The sequence below is a fragment of the Sitophilus oryzae genome, unplaced genomic scaffold (genome assembly GCF_002938485.1).
Source record: "Sitophilus oryzae breed Bouriz unplaced genomic scaffold, Soryzae_2.0 scaffold_111_pilon_pilon, whole genome shotgun sequence".
Lineage (NCBI taxonomy): Eukaryota > Metazoa > Arthropoda > Insecta > Coleoptera > Curculionidae > Sitophilus > Sitophilus oryzae.
In genome coordinates this window covers 8125993-8147228 of record NW_022145749.1, presented here as the reverse complement: position 1 = coordinate 8147228, position 21236 = coordinate 8125993, and the positions used below count along the sequence as shown (strand labels likewise).

The window sequence follows — 21236 nt, the reverse complement described above, 5'->3', positions numbered from 1 at the left end:
TTGTCATTTCCGGTGAAACAGGAAGTGACCAAAAACAATGTTGAATACTTCAATCAATCCTAATTTATGTCATATAGTGACATATCAAATCTCGTTTTTTTTTTATCTGAAAAAATAAAAAAGTTATAGGGGGTGAACCACATTTGAGACGCACCCGGTATAGTACAATGTTTTTTTGTTATTACAGCTCCACAATCGATACATGCTAGTGGATTTGGCGGTAAGTACACTTTTTGATGTTAATTGTTTTTTACTAAATATTTTATAAATGGTTTGTCAGGTACATCGTCCGCTGGCTTGCCAGGTCTGGCAGGTATGTTAATTTCTGGTATCTTGTATATGTTACAAATACTGAAACACACAAAATGGTGTGTGTGTTAATCAGTCAAATTAACACGGGTTATAGAACAGAATATTTAATCTTCATTCAGAACCTCGCAATTAGTGGAATAAATTAGTGGTTTCAATTACACTTTATATTTTTAGTTTACGATCATTCATAATATCTAAAAAACGCAATTAAAATTAATAGAATATCCTAGCAACAGCTTAGGGTAGTCAGTTGTATATCCATAGAGAAAGACTAATATTTAGCTTCAAATAAGAGGAACAAACTTCTGTGCTAATTGAAACCACTAATTTATTCCACTAATTTCGACGTTCTGAATGAATCTTTAACATAGTATTTTCATTTTACAGGTTACAGGACAACACCTTTATATCCTAGAGGTACATATTTATTATTTCAATTAAAAAAAAATAACAAATTTTTCACTAAATTAAAAAACCAATTAAAAACAAAAATAACCAAGTTTACTTATCTTACTAATAAGTAAGATAACTAAATAAATAAATAAATAAATGCCTTTATTGTCAAAAAATTTTTCAATTTGTAGACAAAGGTAAACTAACAAACAAAGTAAAAAACAAGGTACACAAACAAACAAACAAAAGATAATACATAAATAATAAACATTTATAAATGTTTACAATGTCAAAGAACAAAAAAATAAAAATAATAATAATAATAATAAGTAAACTTGGTTATTTCTGTTTTTTAATTGAATTTAAATAAATTTAATAGTTTTAATTATTTTTTTTTTAAATAATTCAAATAAATATTTGTTATTTTTTTTTAATTGAAATAATAAATATGTTTATTAATTATTAATTAGAATAATAATTCTAATGGAATTTTATAGAAATGCTTCATTAATAAAAACGCTGTTAAATATCTAAGCTGTAAATCAATTTAAGATATTTTTTTTATTTGTCATTATTGTTTATTAGACATTAGATTTTGCTTTTTCACTGGTGAATTTTAAAATATAATATCTTCATAGACTGACATTTTTTTAATGTTGGCATTTTACACGTTTCTTTCTAGTTGTGAGAATTGCATTAAAAAATGTGACCTATCGTCCTATATTTAATGAGGTATACGCACATGATACATATTTGTTAATGCTACACAAGTTTTCTGCTATTTTAATATTAAGACGAATTTTCATGCCTTCGATATCCGACGATACCATGATACGATATTAATTTTATTGGTTGAATATTGACCTAATAAGAAAAAACAGAAATACAGTCAAAGCTTTTGGGGGTCTACTAACAAGGCAGTGTAAGCCGAATAGGCATCTGGAGCTGGCGGTATTGACAGACGACGCCATGTGTAGGTTCTGTCAATCTGAAGAAGAAACGACAGAACATATTTTATGTCGGTGAGACAGCCTGGCAAATGTGCGATTCCTTGTACTAGGCAATGTTAAGCCATTGACAAAGAGATATATGGAGGTTTCAGTCTCCAAGTTGCTCGACTTTGTAAAAAGAATAAGATTGGAGAATGTAAACTAACGATTAGAAGAAGGCCGCAATAGATCTGAACAGGTCGAAGTGGCACAGGCCCAAGGGGAACAGGCCGATAGCTCCCTCGAAGAATCTAATCTAATCATGCCTCCTTTCATCGGACAATGCGTTCAAAAATGTATGACAATCACCACAATTATTCACATTCTTCTTCGATTTTTGTAGCATTGTTATGATCTTCCGGGGAGTGCACATGATTTTGGTTTTATGGTTGTTTAGCTTAAGGCCCAAAGCCTCGTATTTCCAGATATGTGTTCAACATTTCTTGTAATTGTTGTAACGTGTTTGCAACTAGAGCGCAGTCATCAGCGTATTGAAGTTCTGTGATTTTGTACGTGTTTTTGCCCTGAGTCTTTTTATGTTGAACAGACCGCCGTCATATCTGTATCTAATGCCCTATCCTCTCTCCTGCAGTTTGTTGTCCACTATAATGCAGAGCGCTGCCATGAATATGTTGAATAGGAGAGGCGCTAAGACACATCCCTGCCTAACTCCTGTATTTGTCAGGAAGGGATCGCTCAGTAGTCCATGATGTGACACTCTTGATGGTTGTTGTTATGGAGGCTTTTACACACTGTAAGAAATCTGTTGGGTACTCCGAATTTTTCATAATTGCCCAAAGTGCATCTCTGTTCACAGAGTCTAAGGCTTTTGTTAGATCGATGAATGCAACATAAAGTTTAGACTGCTGCTCTTTTATTTTTTCCTGTAGTTGGCGGATGGAAAATATGGAATCGACGGTGCTACGGTTGATGCGAAAACCCGTTTGCGATTCTGAAAGGATTTTTTCTATATGTGGGTGCAGGCGATTTGACATAATTTTTGTAAGAATTTTTCCTCCGATAGGGAATAGTGACATTCCCCGGTAATTTCCGCAGTCTGATGCACTTCCTTTGTTCTGAAATATATTCACTATATTCGCGTTGCAAAAGTCCTGAGGTACCTCTTCGCTTTCCCATATGACATCGAAGAGAGCCTTAAGGTGACCAATAAGTTCTTTACTTGCACACTATAGATTTCCGCCGGGATCGCGTCACAGCCAGCTGATTTGTTGTTTTTAAGCTGTTTTATGGATGCCATTATTTCCTGTTCTGTTATTGAGGTATCTAATAAATCGAGGCTGTTATACTGAGGTATTCTGTATAGTGCTTCCATATTGGGGTTGTTTTTTTTGGTTAAGGATATGGCTGTTTCCAGCGGTTTCATTTTGTGCAATGATTGGGCAGCTTACCTTCTTGGTTGGGCCGTATACTTTTTTTACAGCCTTTAAGTTTTACTTATCAATCATTCTTAATTTTTTACCATTTTTTTAAATGTAAAATTATGACCAAAAATGGCGCGAAAATACTATGACCAATCACAGCGCCTTCGGATGATAGTATCAACGGATAACGGATGCATGAAAATCCGCCTTTATATCCATTATTAGCACAAATTCTGAGTATATCAATTTACGGACTACGGTATTTTAATTAAGATATTATTGTTATCGTTGCTCGATTGTTTACTGGATAATTTATTTATAGCGCCACCACAATACGCCAGTACACCCTCCCCTACTTTACAAATTGGTATGTAATTTCTTATATTTTTGTATTTTTTTATTTTAATTTTCTAGTATAAAAGTTTTTTGCATGCTTAAATTTCACATTTTTATTTAATTTGTAATAGAAACGTTTGTCAAGCCCTTGTCCCGCATAGACTAAATGACGCTGATCGATGACGTATTTTCATTTTTACGTCAAAGCTTTTCGGCGTTGTATTACGTTAAGCTTCATTGAGAACCTCGCATTTAGTAGAATAAATTAGTGGTTTCAGTTAGCGTAGAAGTTTGTTCCTTTAATTTCAGAATGTTAAAATTAGTGGTAGACATTTTCAATTACTAGAAAAAGTTATCAAACTTTTAACTTTTCCACTAACTATACTTCAAAATTTGCCAGAAATGTCATTTTGGCGTTTGATTATCTACCGCCAAGAGAAATTCTGGTTAGCAATCAAAAGTTGATTGTTTTATAAGCTAAATATTAGGCTTTCTCTATGGATACAACAGACTACCGCAAGCTGTTGCTAGGATATACTATTAATTTTAATTGTGCTTTTAAACATTGTGAATAATCGTAAACTAAAAAGTATAATGTATAATTGAAACCACTAATTTATTCCACTAATTGCGGGGTTCTGAATGAAGCTTTAGTATCGATCTGACTTACATTTGATTATCATCTTAAAATTAGATTAATAAATTAGAGGAAAATAATCACCTCATTTCTTCTAAAGACAAAAAAATTCTAGGAAAATAATAAAAATAATAGTCACTTGATGAGCAAAGCTTCATTGAGAACCTCGAAATCAGTGGAATAAATTAGTAGCTTCAATTAGCCGTAGAAGTTTGTTCACCTAATTTTAATGTAAGCATTCAGAACGTCATAATTAGTGGTAGTAATTTTCAATTATCGGAAAAAGTTAACAAACTTTTGACTTTTCCACTGATTATACTTCAAAATTTGCGAGGAATGTCATTTTGGCCTTTGATTATCATCCGTCAAGAAAAATTTTGGTTAGAAATCGAAAGTTTCTTGTTTTATAAGCTAAATATTATTCTTTCTCTATGGATACAACAGACTACCGCAAGCTGTTGCTAGGATATACTATTAATTTTAATTGTGCTTTTAAACATTGTGAATAATCGTAAACTAAAAAGTATAATGTATAATTGAAACCACTAATTTGATTTCCACAAATTGGGAGGTTCTGAATGAAGCTTAACACTATCAGTGTTCATAACTTAAGAGAATAAGGAAGGATTTAAAGAAAATAAATTCTAAATAGCAAAAATAAAAATACCTACCTGATATCTAATATATAATATGTATACTGTTTGTTTTAGATTCTGGAGTTGGTATTCGTACTGAGGAAGGTAAATATAACAACCTTGCCCTTGTAAATTTCTCCACCATTCTATAGAGATTTGTTGCCTTGTTTGGCCATTTCATCTGCGTTTTCGTTAACCTTGTGACCCTCGTGCCCTAGCACCCAGGCTAAGTTTCATTAAGATTATCTAATGCAGTTTATTAACTAGACAATAAACAGTTGTCAATAACTTTAGGTGATAGATATACTTAGACATGTGGAAATAAACTATTGTTTTTACGCTCAACCGTGACGTCATTTTCGTTTGATTACTCGACGCATTGTAATATGACGTATAATTTATCATATATTTTTTGTTCAAGAAAATTTTGATATTACCGATATTTCTCCCACTACAACGCTAGCTGAAAGCAGTTCACTTCCCTGGCTTAAGGATGTATTGAATGAAAATGGAACTATCACTATTAATGAAGGTAAATTCGAAATTTTAACCATTTCAGCTGACTAGCAAAACGTATAGTAAAACGTTTTGTGTAGGGGTGACTTTAGGTAAAGTCAGAAATTCGGCTACTTATGGTAATCACAAAACAATTTCCGATGCACGTGATCAACTTTGAATGACAAGCAATGGCGACAGCGCTGCCAGATTGTGATAGATTTATAAGATGAATCTTAATTTAAAAGTGACAAACAATATATTTATTATATAATTTTTTAAAGATTTTTACGTTTTATTTTTAATTTAATACTTAATATTTTAGTAATTAATTGATTTATTTGCTTATTTTACTTATAACTTATTAACTAGTCCATTATGAAGATTATTTTAAGCGTTATTATGGGTTATTTATTTATTTATTGATGTATATCTTAAACATCATAAGTGGTAATAACAAGTAAGATGTGTGGTGTAATATGCTTATCATTCAAACTTACTTCTTTGACTGCAGTCAAGGGTAATAAAGGACTTTTATTGTCACGTTCTCGTTCAAAATAGTTTTTCAGGGAAGCTACACGATCTTTGCGGGACTGTTTAAATGCTTCGGCATATTTTCAGCACACAAATTTCAAGAAATGCAATACAAAAACTCGAAAATTTAGTTTTAAAAAAAAACTGTTTGTGCTTAAAAGTACAATTTTTAAAAAAAGACTATGAAAATAGGCAAAAACGAGAGTTACTCACAAAGATTCAACAACACGATATTATACAAAATAATGACTGACGCCAGACCTAATTGTCAAATAATAAACGTAAACGACAACCTTGCTGAAAACGGCGCAATGTGACCAACATAGCGATAATAAAATTCGGTTTAAACTTTTGCAGCTTTAATCTATATAAAATATCTGTTACAATCATTTGCTCTATAAGGTCAAATGAGGAGCTGCTCGGTATCTTAAATTATACAACAAATTTAAACATTTTTGCCAAAATTTCATTCAAACAGGTTTATAGACTTTATTGTCAATGTCGATACGTTTGATGACGTGCATCGGAAAATGTTTTGCGATTACAATATTTATTTTTTTTATATTCCAGCAACGTATCCATTGGGCCAGAATGAAACACTTGGACTTGGTGATACTTGCACGAATTCTGTGAACACCACTAATGGACAGTGCACGTTGTTGCACGAATGTAAAGTTATCCAAAGTTATTTGACAGATTTTGCAACATACAAACAACATTTTTGTGAAATTAAAGGGTAAAAATTCTTTATTATATTTAGATTTCATTTCAAACTTACATTATAGGATTTCTAAAGTCAATTTCTGATATTTTATTTCCAACGTTTACAATGATTTAGTATTGAAACTAAAAGAATTTCGGACTTTTAAAATTCATGCACTTATTTCTGGGACACCTTGTATAATTGAAACCACTAAGTTCGAGTTTCTGAATGAGGTTTTAGAATTACTTTTTAAACACTTGTCAGAAGATATAATTTTATATATTCTCTGGTATTTACAGATTTGCCGGTGTTTGCTGTCCGTTACCTCAGCCATGAAGAGTCACTGCATGACACAGCGATAAGAATAAATCAGGATCGACCTAATTTGTGATGGTTGTGAAATAATACAATATTATAATATACCTACATTTTCCTGTATCTATGTACCTAATAAAGAATAACTTATTTTTTAGCCAGAATACATAGACATTATAACAGTATCTGATTTATTTGATTTATTATTTTAATTTTTAGTGTATAGTGTATATTAGATATTTCTTTCAATGTGATACCGTTGGTGATACATAATGATTCAGTACTGATACTAAAAGAAGATTTTCGGTCTTTATTATTATAATTAAGTCCGAATAATAACATAATAACTGAATAATATTTTAACGTTTCGATTAGATGTATCCATAGAATGTTTCAATGAGCGTGATCAAGTGTAAACAACCATAGAGAAAGTAATAAAAAGAGAGATGCAGATTGCATAGTAAAAATTGGAATCGCATTCACTAGCGCTGCTGTGATAAAAAGACAAATTTAAAAAAAAAATTGAACTTCAACTTTCAACTAATCCATCGACGAATGTTGAATATGTTATTATTTAAGTGGGTATAATTAAATATTTTAAAACATATTATTATTATACCTATTATCAAATATAGTCCGTCTAGGAAGTATCCGGAAAAAAGAAAGCAAAATTACAATTATCGATATATATTTTTAGGACTTGAGTTAAAAAAATTATAACAAATTATTAATTTTGTTTACTTATACAACCTCCATTTAACTCCAAACACTTAACTAAACGTCCAGGTACACCCGAAACTAGGTCCACACCATAATGTTCAGTGGTGGTAGTCCAGGCCTGTAAAACTGAGCGAATCAAATCTTGCTTATTTCGTAGAGCTGCTCGTTCCACTTCAATCTTCATTAGCCCCCATATGTTTTCAATGGGACTAAGGTCTGGTGAAGCTGCTGGCCATGGAATTTGCCAGATGGTGTTCTTGGATCCATGCTTGAGTATAGGCAAACGTATGGCATCTTGCATTATCCTGCTGAAAACCACCCCTCTGGATATAAAAGACGAGCCCTTTCAAGAAGAAAACCATTTAAAATATCATAATATTTTGCACTATTAACAGTTCTATCAATTATACACAAAGGTGTAGCACCACGCTGAGATATTGCTCCCCAAACCATTATTTTAGTGCGAAATTTTGAAACTTGAACGGTAACATTTCCTTTTGATAGGATTTTTAGGTAGTTTCCACCAAGGCTAGAAACAACTTTCTTCAGAAATAAAAACATTATTAAAATTATCATCTTGAAAACGTTGACAAAAATCCATTCTTCGCTGCCTTTGTAGCGGTGTTATTGCAGTTTATTATTTTTTTGGGGTTTCTTGATATGTAGCCTTGTCTTTTCAATGATATGCGGACAGTTTCTGGACACACTTTTAATTTTTACTGACTTTCAAATCTGTTAGCCAATTTGCGAAACCCTAGGCGCGAATTCTGTCGTCCTAATGCCACTAAAGCGTTTAAATTGTTTTCGAGGCTCTTTCGCGGTCTTCCTGAAACTGGTCCATGCTCCATAGACTTAAAATAAAATATAGACTACACTATTTACATCTCAACGCGGACAAACAATCTTTTTTGTATACATGTTTACTTCTGGATACAGTCGACCGAGCCTTCCTCATCCAGCCTATGTTGTCACGTCTTTAATATTATCAATATTTTTTTTCTTGTTATACACATATATTGAGATATTAATACTACAGTTTAATAAAGTAGGTTTTAATATTCCATAGATGTATTAAATAGTCCTTATACTACTAAATTATAAGTCGGATACTGTTTAAAAAGGATAAGTTCTTTACAATATGACAACACCGATTAGAGGCAAGGGAGCCTATTCAATCATTTGTTACCTTGTAGTACGTGTCGCACGTGTGCGGTAAAGCTTTGTTGCCGCTATCTCCCCGGCTGGATTAACGCATTTTCTTAGCTTGTAGTCCTTAAGTGTTTATTTTATTGACTTTTTCTGTTCAAGAACTATAAAATATGGTTCGCCAGTGTCAAATTTGCAAGAAATTTGACTTAAATAATCCATTTATCTTGAAACGACTTTTGTCCGGTAGGCAACTCTCAATTTACCCATTAGGAGTCAGTGGCGTTGTTGTAGAAAGGCGCTTCTTTAGATAATATTTTAAGTCTATGGTCCATGCTTCATATCTGTGCCATTTTTTATCCTCTTTATTGTCTCATATACTGCACTTTTTCCGAGTTCGGTCAATTGCACTAATTTTTTAACCTTTCGAACACCTTTTCTATACAAATATTCCACCCTTTCTCATTTTTTTACTTGCGACATTATTTCTCAAATCTTAAGCTGGTTTACAATTAACAATATTTGACAGATGGCGTTGCCATGCGATTTTGGTTATGTTATAGCCTACCATGATACAAAGAATACAAGGTATGATATTGCGCAGGTTGGTCACTACGTCACAGGTGATAAACGGCACTATTGGTCGGCAAGCTCTGCGCGCCAATTTCAAATTGTCAAACAGATTGTGTCATCTGTGAAATTTGATTGTGTCAAAATATGAAAATAATTTTTCAAATGTCAAGCTCGATGTCAAAACATAACTTTTGGGGTTATGTCCTAATTCTTCCCCATTTTAGGTCTTTTTTTATAAGTGGCAATTGAACAATATGGATATTTTTTTGTATGGCGTATGACGTCACAGGTGGTATGCGCAAACTTAACGAAATTGGAGCCGCTATCGATCATACCTTGTTTTCTTTGTACCATGATAGCCTACTATCGGCACAACCTACATGATGGATTACTATTGTCTTAGAGTGTTGCAGAAAAAAAATACATTAAAATTAGGAAAAATATAAAATTCCGGATACTTTCTAGAAGGACTATAGATAACTAAAATTTTTAAATGGTAAATAATTGGCAAATTCAACTTTCGAAGATAAATTAATTAAAATGCTTCAACATAAGTTTCGAACGAACATCTGATAGATTTCAAACGAAAATTATAATTTATAGTTTTTCCTATAGGGAAAACTAACAATAATGCCAAAGAGTCAATGAATGACAGTGAACACATGACAGTGACGGTGTGAAGAATGGCAGTTTATTAATCACAGTTTTGTAAAAAAATGTTAAATTTAACACAAATACAAATCATTTTGTATCAAAAGGAACATCAGGCTAAAAAGGCCGAAGGAAGTAGGTACCATTGGAAGCGCTAAATGTTTTAAAGGGCCTTTAGTTTAAGAAAAAATCAATTAACTAACATTTTTACAACATACATTCACATTTACAAATTTAGGAGATCTGAGTTGCGCGACTGGAAAACAAAATGCGATGCCATTCGTCCTAATTTAATCTGCCACTCTCTTTTTACTATCATTCTCTATGGTGTAAACTAATCTAAATTCTAAAACTACAACTACTGAGATTATACAGGGTGCTACAAATTCGAGGTATGAGCATTGGTATCTCGGAAACCGTAATAGATACGAAGATGGTTAAATTGGGGCAAAGTTGCGCCTTGGGATGTTCACCAATTTGCTATCAAGAAAGTTTTTAAAATTTCAAGGATTGCTGAGTTTTTTGAAAAAAAAACGGATTTTTTTGAAAATCAATTTTATTTTTTCCTGTCGTTAGTTTTTAGAAAATCAAAAAACTAATTACACATTCTCATAGCCACTTTATTAGGGATATCTGATAGTATTTTTAGATTTTCAAATTAGCTGATAATTTGAGAGATACAGAGGCCGACTTAATTTTTTAAAATACTGACCTGCATTTTTTATTTCAGTTTTTAAAAGAACTCGGTCTCCTGAGTACAATGATATGCCACACTTTATACTTTTTTTGTTTTGGGTTCCTTAATAACAACAAAACTATTTAATTATTATTTAAAATATTTTTAAGTCCGATCCTGGTTTCTTAAAATATTTAATCTGATTATATTCATTGCAACAATATTGATCAGCGCTAATTAACATTGAATAAGGAAAATCGAGCCAACTGAAGGATTCAAATAAATAATATCCAGCTCAGCAATTTAAAGATATTATTTTTAACTTTTTTTATTGTGAATTTGAATTTCTCAGTGTACGATTTGGTACGATCTAACAATATGCATAATATTAATCGTAGATATTATAAATAAATCACCTTCTACAAACTAAGTTTCTAACGCTCTACATGTTCGAAAGGGTTACCACCTTGCCTATTGCACATATTTATTATTCTTTCAATTTTATTTATAGCTCTTTGAACATAATATCTTCTTCTTATATTTCCGAATGCATTTTGTACTCTTTTTGGTAAATGTTGAAAAACATTGATTTCACTTTTACAAATGACGTCAAGTAATGCAATTATTTTTTTTATTGAATTTAATTTTTCGTATTCAATGTTTTACCCCACGTCATAGTTAAGTTTTAAGGCTTATCAATATTGTAACGATGAATAATTTAAATATTTATAAAACAGAGCCGGACTTGAAATTAGTTTAAATAAATTTTGAGTTCAAATGTCCGAAACAAAAATAAAGTATAAAGTGTGGCATATCATTGTACTCAGGAGATCGAGTTCTTTCAAAATCTGAAATAAAAATGCAGGTCCGTATTTAAAAAAATTAAGTTGGCCTCTGTATCTCACAAATTATCAGCTAATTTAAAAATCTAAAAATATTATCAGATAGCCCTAATAAAGTGGCTATGAGAATGCGCAATTAGTTTTCTGATTTTTTAAAAACTAACGACAGGAAAAAATTAAATTGATTTTCAAAAAAATCCGTTTTTTCCAAAAAAACTCAGCAATCCTTGAAATTTTTAAAACTTTTTTGGTGGCATTTTGGTGAACATCCCAAGGCGGGCAACTTTGCCCCAATTTAACCATCTTCGTATCTATTACGGTTACCGAGATACCAATGCTCGTACCTCGAATTTGTAGCACCCTGTATACAACACCCAGGTCTCAGTCTGAGCGTACATTAGAAGTTTCTAGAAAACTACAATATCTAGACCGGAGATTTTTTGTATATCATTGTTTCACAACGAGATCTATCGATAAAACTATTTTCAACATGGCGGTACTTCCGGAAGTACCGTAAGTTGACAGCAACTTTCTTATTTTAAATGGGCATACCCATTTTTTACATATGTTACAATGAAATTTTATGAATTTTGATATCAAACACTATATCACCATTAACCGTTTTTTGAGAAAAAAAAAATTAAAATTTTTAGATCGGGGAAGTTGGCAACTCATTGAAAGCAGGAATTATAAAATACGATCCTGCTTGGGCTGCTACAATCCTGATGCTTTATCCTGCTTCAAATCCCAACCCAGCCACACCTTCAAATTTTGAGCAATAGATACTTTTATTTTGGTTGCTGACTTCCCAGTTGGCAACACATGAGAAGCAAGATCGCTAAAACTGTTTCCTGCTTGCTTACAGGGGTATACTGTTGCATCCTGCTCTAAATTTCATCCCAGCAACACTTGCTGTTTTTAAGATACAGCAAGTTTCTGAGAGAAAGAAATAAATTGTCTGATTTGACACTTAATATCAAAGGAAGCTAGATAAAAATGTTTATGCATTTCATCCTGAATCCAATTTTCTACAGAAAAATTGGCGGTCCAAAACAAAATAAACAAAATAAAATATGCCAGAGTATACGAGAGTATACGGTTTTTTATGCAACTAAAAACTATTAATGAACTAATAGTTTTTAGGATCTAATTTATCTATAATTACAAAGATATTATCTATAATCTACAAAGTTGAAGGATGTTAGTATATGACATAAATTAGGATTGTTTGACGTATTCAATTATTGTTTTCGGTCACTTCCTGTTTCACAGGAAATGGCTACAACTTTTGATTTTCAAATAGCACCCTCGGTATTTTTCTACTTTATTCGATAGAAAATAACACTCTGTATAGAATGACATATCATATGTCAACTTTTGACATTTTAGCATATGGTTTATTTGAAGTTGTAAGATGCGGTTTATAACGACAATTTGACTCGAAATACAATGTGTGTATCAAATTATTCGTAAAAAAATGCTTTTTCCAAATATGCTAATGAGCCACTCTCGTTCCATTTAAAAAAATTAAGAAATTATTAAAAATATGATTTTGGCATTTTTTAACTGGCCAGAACAAGACACTAAAAACATTAGACGATCAAATATATTTTTCCAAGGCTCCTTGATTACGAATTAGTGTTTTTAACATAGGCACTCTGGATTGAAATTTAAAATACGATTTTTTATAAAGCGAGAATGTTAAAAGTTGACATATGATATTTCATTCTATTCAGAATGTCATTTTCTATCGAATAAAGTAAAAAAATACCGAGGGTGCCATTTAAAAATCAAAAATTGTAGGCAGTCATTTCCGGTGAAACAGGAAGTAACCAAAAACAATTGAATATGTCAATCAATCCTAATTTATGTCATATACTAACACACCAAATCTCGTTTTTTTATCTGAAAACGTAAAAAAATTATAGAGGTGAGCCACTTTCGAGACGCACCCGGTATAGAAAGCATAATATATACAGAAGAGAGTTCTACAGATATATTTTTATTAGCCCAAAAATTACATCTTGCGATTCTTAAGCGCAATCTCGCTACACGCAAATGATAAACAGTTCTCCCTACAGCAAGGCGTCTTCGATGTTCCCCCTTCTAGTTGTTCGTATGAACTGCAACCCTCTTTACACAGATCGTCAGTTTCCGCATCGCCTTCAACAGCCCCGCAAAATATTTTTGAAAACCTTTTAGGTTTTCTATCATCCTCATTTTCAATACCATTCTTATTTCCATCATCTATATTAGTGTGGCTATGCTTTGATTTGTTTTTAGAAGCAGAATCATTACTAGTCGACTTATCTATACCAGCCTCATCAGACTTTTTACTCGACTCAGATGATCGGGTTGAACCTTTTCCTACACTATCCATACTAGATTTTGGAGTTTCTGACTTTCTACTGGACACAGATGACCGGTTTGAACCTTTCTCTGCATTATCGATACTTAATTTTGGAGTTTTTGACTTTCTACTGGACTCAGATGACCGGTTTGAACCTCTCTCTGCATTAATACTTAATTTCGAAGTTTCTGACTTTCTACTGGACTCAGATGACCGGTTTGAACCTTTCTCTCCATTATCGATACTTAATTTCGAAGTTTCTGACTTTCTACTGGACTCAGATGACCGCTTTGAGCCTTTTTCTACGCTATCTATACTTGATTTCGTAGATTCTGACTTTTTACTGGACTCAGAAGATCGTTTTAAATCCTTTTCTGCATTATCAATATTTAATTTTTTACTTTCTAACAATATACTGGACTCGGAAGATTGTTTTAAATCTTTTTCTGCACTATCTATTCTCGATTCCGAATTTTCTGACTTTTTATTGGATTCCGAAGATTGTTTTAAATCTTCTTCTGCATTATCCGTACTTGATTTCGTACTTTCCGACTTTTTACTGGACTCAGAAGATTGATTTGAATCGCGTCGTTCTCTATTCACGTAGGAATTATTTGATTTTTCTGAACTTTCCGAGCTTTCCAACTCTTCACTAAGATCCTCCTCATCTTTTTCTACGTTTTTAACTATAGGGCTTACATAATTACTAGTATCAGTTGCTGTTTTTTCTTCACAACATGGCGCACGTGCTTGTGGTGGTATTATGGGAATGTATTCTTTTACATTTTGATGTTTTCCCGAACAACAAGCAGAAGATTTTTTCATAATACCTGCAGTAACTGAGCCACTTAATGAATAATCAATGTCATCTTCATCATCTATTTGATCGATAGGATTTTCATTGTAACTGGCATACGTTGCTGAGCTAGTTTCTACTTTATTTTGATTTACTCCTGCACAACAGCTTGTTTTTAATTTTGGTTCACTAATACGATATTCATTGTAGCTGGGGCGCGTTACTGGGCTAAAATCTGTTGTATTTTGATTAACTCCTTCGCAACAGCTTTGTTGTAATTTTGGTAAGCTTACTTTTTTGGGTAATTGTGGTATATCTTGTTTTTGTGCACAACAATCTAGAACCGAAGGATTTATTGCCACAGAGCTTGTTTTTAATATTGGTACGCTTATCTTTTTGGGTGGTGTTTCATAGATGTAACTGGCAAGCCTTGCTAAACTATCTTCTAGATTATTTTGATTCATTCCTTCACAACAACTTGCTTGCAATTTTGGTAAGCTTACTTTTTTGGGTGGTTCTGGTATATATTGTTTCTGTGCACAACAATCAGGAACCGAAGGATTTACTCCCAGAGAGGTTGTTTTTAATATTGGTGCGCTTTTCTTTTTGGGTGGTGTTTCATAGATGGAACTGGCATGCCTTGCTGAACTATCTTCTCTATCTAGTCTGCTTCCGAAACTTCTTCTCTCATAATTTTTATAAATGCTAGCTTTGCTGCTCGGGACATCACTATTGTCCTCATCTATAGTTGGTAGTTCGCTATTAGATTTCCTGATAATAAATTCTTCTAAACTGTCTCTGTCCAGATTCTGGAATGGTTCTATGCTTTTAGATAATTTGAGACTTTGAAATCTTGGTAGAAATATACTATCTCTCGTCATTCTTAACCCCCTTGACTGCCTTGAATCTTCATTCAGAATAGAACTTGAAGATGATGATGTTGATCTTTTCATTGCAATTTCTGAAGCCTGCAATAAACAACGTATTGTAATAGTGAAGAAATATATAGCCTGTCCAGCGAAAGAATATACGACTCTAACTATTGTTTGTCATATTAATTAAAAATAGATTGATATACAGGATCCGGCAATAGTGCGTCGGGCATCTGTAGCTCCTAGAATAAGAAACTTAGGAATTTTGTTAAAGTGTAAATCTAAAGTATGTACGAGCATGTATTTCAGGAAAATATTTTAACTTCTATAGGGTGACTCAAGAAAGTGTGAGTGGATTGGGATGAGTTTTTTTAAATGGAACACCCTGTATATTATTGCATTTTTGGCTTCCTTTCAGATCACTTTACATAGTCCTAAGACATGAGTAAATGTATTTTGATAGTTTCAGAGATATTAATAAATAAATAAAAATTATACATTTTTCAGCCTTTCTTAAAAAAATTATTAATAATTCAAGAACTGTCCTAAAACCAAAACTATATTAGGTATTTACTTTAGATGGTCTATACTTACTTTGCTATAGTTATGGAAATCGTAAATCATACAAGATGTTCCAAATTGAACGTCAAACTTTCTAAAATATAAAATAATTTTTCTTCGTTTTTTCAAATGGAACACCCTGTATATTATTTTTCTAATAGACGGAGAATTAAAAAATTAACCATTTTTTCTATTTAGAGTATTTCAAAATTTTTAACGGTTTCGCAGATATTCGCGGTTTTATATTTCATATGGCATTTTCCACAGTAAATTTTTGTCAAAGCCCCACCCAATGACTTTTCTCTCGTATTTTACCGTTGAATGCGCCATATGAAATAATACTGCGTGTATCTGCAGAACTATTAAAAATTTTGAAATACTTTAAGTACAAAAAATGTTAATTTTTTAACTCTCCATATAACAAAAAAATAATATACATGGTGTTCTAAAAAACAAAGAAAAAATATTTTATATTTTAAAAAGTTTGGCGTAGAATATTGAACATCCTGTATAATTTACAATTACCATATTTATAGCAAAGTAAGAACAGACCATCTAAAGTAAATACCTAATATAGTTTTGATTTCAGAACAGAGTTCTTGTATTTTTATTAATTTTTTTAAGAAGGGTTGAAAAATATATATTTTTGATTTATTTTAAATATCGCTGAAACTATCGAAATATATTTACTCATATCTTAGGATTATGTAAAGTGATCTGAAAGGAATCTAAAAATGCAATAATATACAGGGTGTTCCATTTAAAAAAAATCATCCAGATCCACTCACACTTTTTTGAGCCACCCTATAGAAGTTAAAATATTTTCCTGAAATACATTCTGGTACATACTTTAGGTTTGCACTTAAACAAAATTTCCAAATTTTTTATTCTAGGAGCTACAGATGCCCGACGCACTATTGCCGGACCCTGTATGTGTCTGTAACTTCTTGTTTGTCGAAATCATATGACGGTTATTTTGATACTGTTTTATCAATAATTTTGTAATGCTATAACTAATCTTGACCCTGCATGGCCCGGTCGTGGTCTTGGTTTTGCTGCAAGAGTCTTGCAAGTCCTGCACTTTTTTAATATTTTTAATAGATTTTACTAAAAGTACTTTCTACATAGAAAGTCGTTAAATAAATAGTATTTTCAATAATGTATTGCAAGTGAAACTTTATAGAAAGAAACAATATCTGTCTGATATACAGGGTGTCAATATTCAAAATGCAATATTCCGTGGACATAGAACTACTATGTATTTTTCGAATCAAAATAAGTTCATTTGACACAATTTACCTATATACAAAAGTGCATATTTTATATATATATATATATATATATATATATATATATATATATATATATATATATATATATATATATATATATATATATATATATATATATATATATATATATATATATATATATATATCATAGTCTCATAGTATTTTCCGTCGCACAGTGGATCGAGGTATAGGGATATAGCGGTCATAAATAGAAAAAAATACTTTAATAAGTAATTTGTAGCCCAGCTGCTTTATTTATGGTGAAAAGAACAATATCTATATATTTTTATAATTTTAATTGAATTTTAGCAAAACGCCGGCCGGTCTAAATTATTTTTTGTAAAGCGTGTCATTTAATAATATCGGTAGAGGTACACACCTGTAGATTTACCGTTATTGCTTAGTAATGATTTCTGGTGAACTCCAAACAATGTTTTTCTTACATTAACAGCCCCACGCCCCCTTGTTTAAAGGGTGAACTTGGGGGATCGGTTTTGGGAAATGTTTGGATTGGGTGAGCAAGTGAAAGGTGAAAGACATAAGTTTATAAATTCTTTAAAAATCACTTCTTGTATCACTAGCTGTTGGTTTAGACCTTTCTTAATAAAAAAATTCAAGTTCCCCCGTGAAAAAATAAAATAACAAGATACTAATTTAACAATGGGATACAAAAAATATATTATATGCGTGCAGACGAAGAAGTGTTTATAATTTAATTATGTTTGTAAAAAAGTTTTATTTTGTAAATCAAGTGATTTCCATACTTAAAAGAAAGTTTAAACAATACTAATATAAACCTAAAGTACCTATAAAATTAAAAAAATATATATTTCACAAAACAAAAAAACTAAACCACTATTACAACAGAAAAAATATAAGTTTGATATGGATCTTAGTTCTGAGACACCCTGTATATTTCAAAATAATTTTAAATTGTGCACATTGCCTCCCCACATATCCCTATAAAATATTTTGTTTCTACATCTTTCCGTTTTCGTATAATCAACCGAGGCGAATGAGGTGCGCCACCCTATATACTATCTATTGTCCGAAAAATTATATAATCCAAAAAGAAATATTAAGTTATTTCTTTATTAGTTTTTAACTTGCTGCTTCTTTTTTAACCTTATATACTATATTTAATAGTACAATGTAACCTTAAATTTTATATATTTAGATGTATATTTGATTGCCTTAAGTAAAAGATTGTGAAAATTTTATTTTCAAAATCAATGTCGACCCGACTATAACGATTTCTGTTTAAACTTTATGCAGGGTCCAGGCAATAGTGCGTCGGGCATCTATAGCTCCTAGAATAAAAAACTTGAGAATTTTGTTTAAGTGCAAACGCAAACCTGAGTATGTACTAGGATGTATTTCAGGAAAATATTTTAACTTCTATAAGGTGGCTCAAAGAAGTGTGAGTGGATCGGGACAGGGGCGGATACAGGAATTTATTTTAGGGAGGGCCCGAATAAAAAGTAATGTAGAATATGCTTTTTAGGGTGCCATTTTTAACACAAAAGGCTAATATTTAACACACTGGATCGGGATGATTTTTTTTAAATGGAACATCCTATATATTATTGCATCTTTGGCTTCCTTTCAGATCACTTTAAATAATCCTATGGTATGAGTATATATTTCGTTAATTTCAGAGATATTAATAAATAAATAAAAATTAAATATTTTTCAGCCTTTCTTAAAAAAATATTAATAATACAAGAACTATCCTAAAATCAAAACTATATTAGATATTTACTTTAGATGGACTATTCTTACTTTGCTATAAATATATTAATAGTAAATCATACAGGATGTTCAATATTCTACGCCAAACTTACTAAAATATAAAATACTTTTTCTTTGTTTTTCTAAACGGAACTATTATTTTTTTTCAATAGATGGAGAATTAAAAAATGTACATTTTTTGTATTTAGAGTATTTCAAAATTTTTAACGATTTCGCAGATATTCGCGGTTTTATATTTCATATGGCATTTTCCACAGTAAATTTTTATCAAAGCCACCCAATGATTTTTCTCTCGTATTTGAAAGCGCCATATGAAATAATACTGCGTGTATCTGCAGAACTATTAAAAATTTTGAAATATGTACTTTAAATACAAAAAATGTTCATTTTTTAACTCTCCATCTAATAAAAAAAATAATATACAGGGTGTTCCATTTAGAAAAACAAAGAAAAAGTATTTTATATTTTAGAAAGTTTGGCGTAAAATATTGAACATCCTGTATGATTTACGATTACCATATTTACAGCAAAGTAAGAACAGACCATCTAAAGTAAATACCTAATATAGTTGTGATTTTAGAACAGTTCTTGTATATTTCATATTTTTTTAAAGAAGGGGTGAAAAATATATGAATATTTTTAATTTATTTTTTAATTTCTCTGAATTGAATTCTATCGAAATATATTTACTCATGTCTTAAGATTATGTAAAGTGATCTGAAAGGAAGTCAAAAATGCAAAAATATACAGGGCGTTCCATTTAAAAAAATCATCCAGATCCACTCACACTCTTTTGAGCCACTCTATAGAAGTTCAAATATTTTCCTGAAATACATCCTGGTACATACTTTAGGTACTATACTATACTTTAAGTTTTTTATTCAGGGAACTACAGAAGCCCGACTCACTATTGCCGCACCCTGTATACAATATTTTATTGGCGAAGTTAACTGAGAGTATAATGCAATACAAATACTACAAAAACTAAGCACATTTATTAACAGATTTTTTTAGTAAACATATTTAAATATTAAATATTAAACATATTTTTTTAGTTACTAGTGCCCACTACCGTGTGATTTTGCATGTGCATATGCGTGTGCATGTGCAATGTTGGTTCTCTTTTTAAATGAGCTGTTATGGCATACATATTTCTTTCTGTAAAATATATAAAATATACTGTGTGTCCGTCTTAAGTGATACCACTATTGCTATCTCTGAAACGGTAAGTGCTACAAGGTCGGTTAAATCAGAGAAAAGTTGCCTCTTTATGCCCATTCAAGGTACAGTGTTGCCAAATTTCTTTTAGTTTATGAAATACAGCAATACACCCACCTAGCACTACCTAGCACCCAACTTACAGAGCTAGCACTACAACCCCTAGTGAATTACAGGACATTTTTACCGGGGGGGGGGGTAATGTAACGCTAGCCCCCCCCCCCCTCCGGTTGAATATTTCCCTTAAAACTTTAGCAATCTATTGCACCCACCTAGCACTACCTAGCACCACAACCCCTAGCGAATTACAGAACACTTTTTAACCGGGGTGTCTAATGGATCCGTTACGGTAGCCCCCCCCCAGTTGTCCAAACTCTTTAATATTTTAGCACTGTATTGCACCCACCTAGTACTACCTAGCACCCAAGTTACAGAGCTAGCACCACAACCCCTAGCGAATTACAGAACATTTTAACCGGGTTGTCTAATGAGTCCGTTACAGTAGCCTCCCCCCCGGTTGTCTACACTCTTTAATATTTTAGCTCTGTATTGCATCCACCTAGCACTACCTAGCACCCAAGTTACAGAGCTAGCACCACGACACCTATTGAATTACAGGACATTTTTACCGGGGGGGGGGCTAATGTAACGCTAGCTCCCCCCCCCCCCGGTTGAATTTTTCCCTTAAAACTTTAGCACTGTATTGCACCCACCTAGCACTACCTAGCACCCAACTTACAGAGCTAGCACCACAACCCCTAGCGAGTTACAGGACATTTTTACCGGGAGGGGCTAATGTAACGCTAGCTCCCCTCCCCCCCGGTTGAATAGTTCCCTTAAAACTTTAGCACTGTATTACACCCACCTAGCACCCAACTTACTAGCACCACAACCCCTAGCGAGTTATAGGACATTTTTACCGGGAGGGGCTAATGTAACGCTAGCCCCCCCCCCCCCGGTTGAATATTTGCCTTAAAACTTTAGCACTCTATTGCACCCACCTAGCACTACCTAGCACCCAATTTGCAGAGCTAGCACCACACCCCCAAGAGAGTT

The 21236-nt window shown here is 32.2% G+C and overlaps 2 protein-coding genes across 28 annotated transcripts in view; one reads left to right on the top strand and one right to left on the bottom strand.

The window, feature by feature from the left end:
• Nucleotides 1-6916, top strand: part of LOC115885126 (inter-alpha-trypsin inhibitor heavy chain H4-like) — a 39604-nt gene extending 32688 nt beyond the window's left edge. For 5 of the 25 annotated variants that reach the window (XM_030903973.1, XM_030903979.1, XM_030904017.1 and 2 more), the window contains 8 exons: nucleotides 188-220; nucleotides 281-313; nucleotides 700-729; nucleotides 3399-3443; nucleotides 4760-4789; nucleotides 5106-5216; nucleotides 6284-6449; nucleotides 6716-6916. In XM_030903973.1, coding sequence (XP_030759833.1) covers nucleotides 188-220; nucleotides 281-313; nucleotides 700-729; nucleotides 3399-3443; nucleotides 4760-4789; nucleotides 5106-5216; nucleotides 6284-6449; nucleotides 6716-6752 — 485 coding nt within the window. In that variant the 3' untranslated portion in view covers nucleotides 6753-6916. The remainder of the gene's footprint in view (nucleotides 1-187; nucleotides 221-280; nucleotides 314-699; nucleotides 730-3398; nucleotides 3444-4759; nucleotides 4790-5105; nucleotides 5217-6283; nucleotides 6450-6715) is intronic. The other 20 variants (XM_030904047.1, XM_030903963.1, XM_030903931.1 and 17 more) reach the window with 8 other exon arrangements.
• Nucleotides 6917-13321: 6405 nt separating this feature from the next.
• LOC115885109 overlaps nucleotides 13322-21236 on the bottom strand; it is a 34103-nt gene continuing 26188 nt past the window's right edge. For all 3 annotated transcript variants that reach the window (XM_030903900.1, XM_030903904.1, XM_030903910.1), the window contains one exon: nucleotides 13322-15453. In XM_030903900.1, coding sequence (XP_030759760.1) covers nucleotides 13357-15453 — 2097 coding nt within the window. In that variant the 3' untranslated portion in view covers nucleotides 13322-13356. The remainder of the gene's footprint in view (nucleotides 15454-21236) is intronic.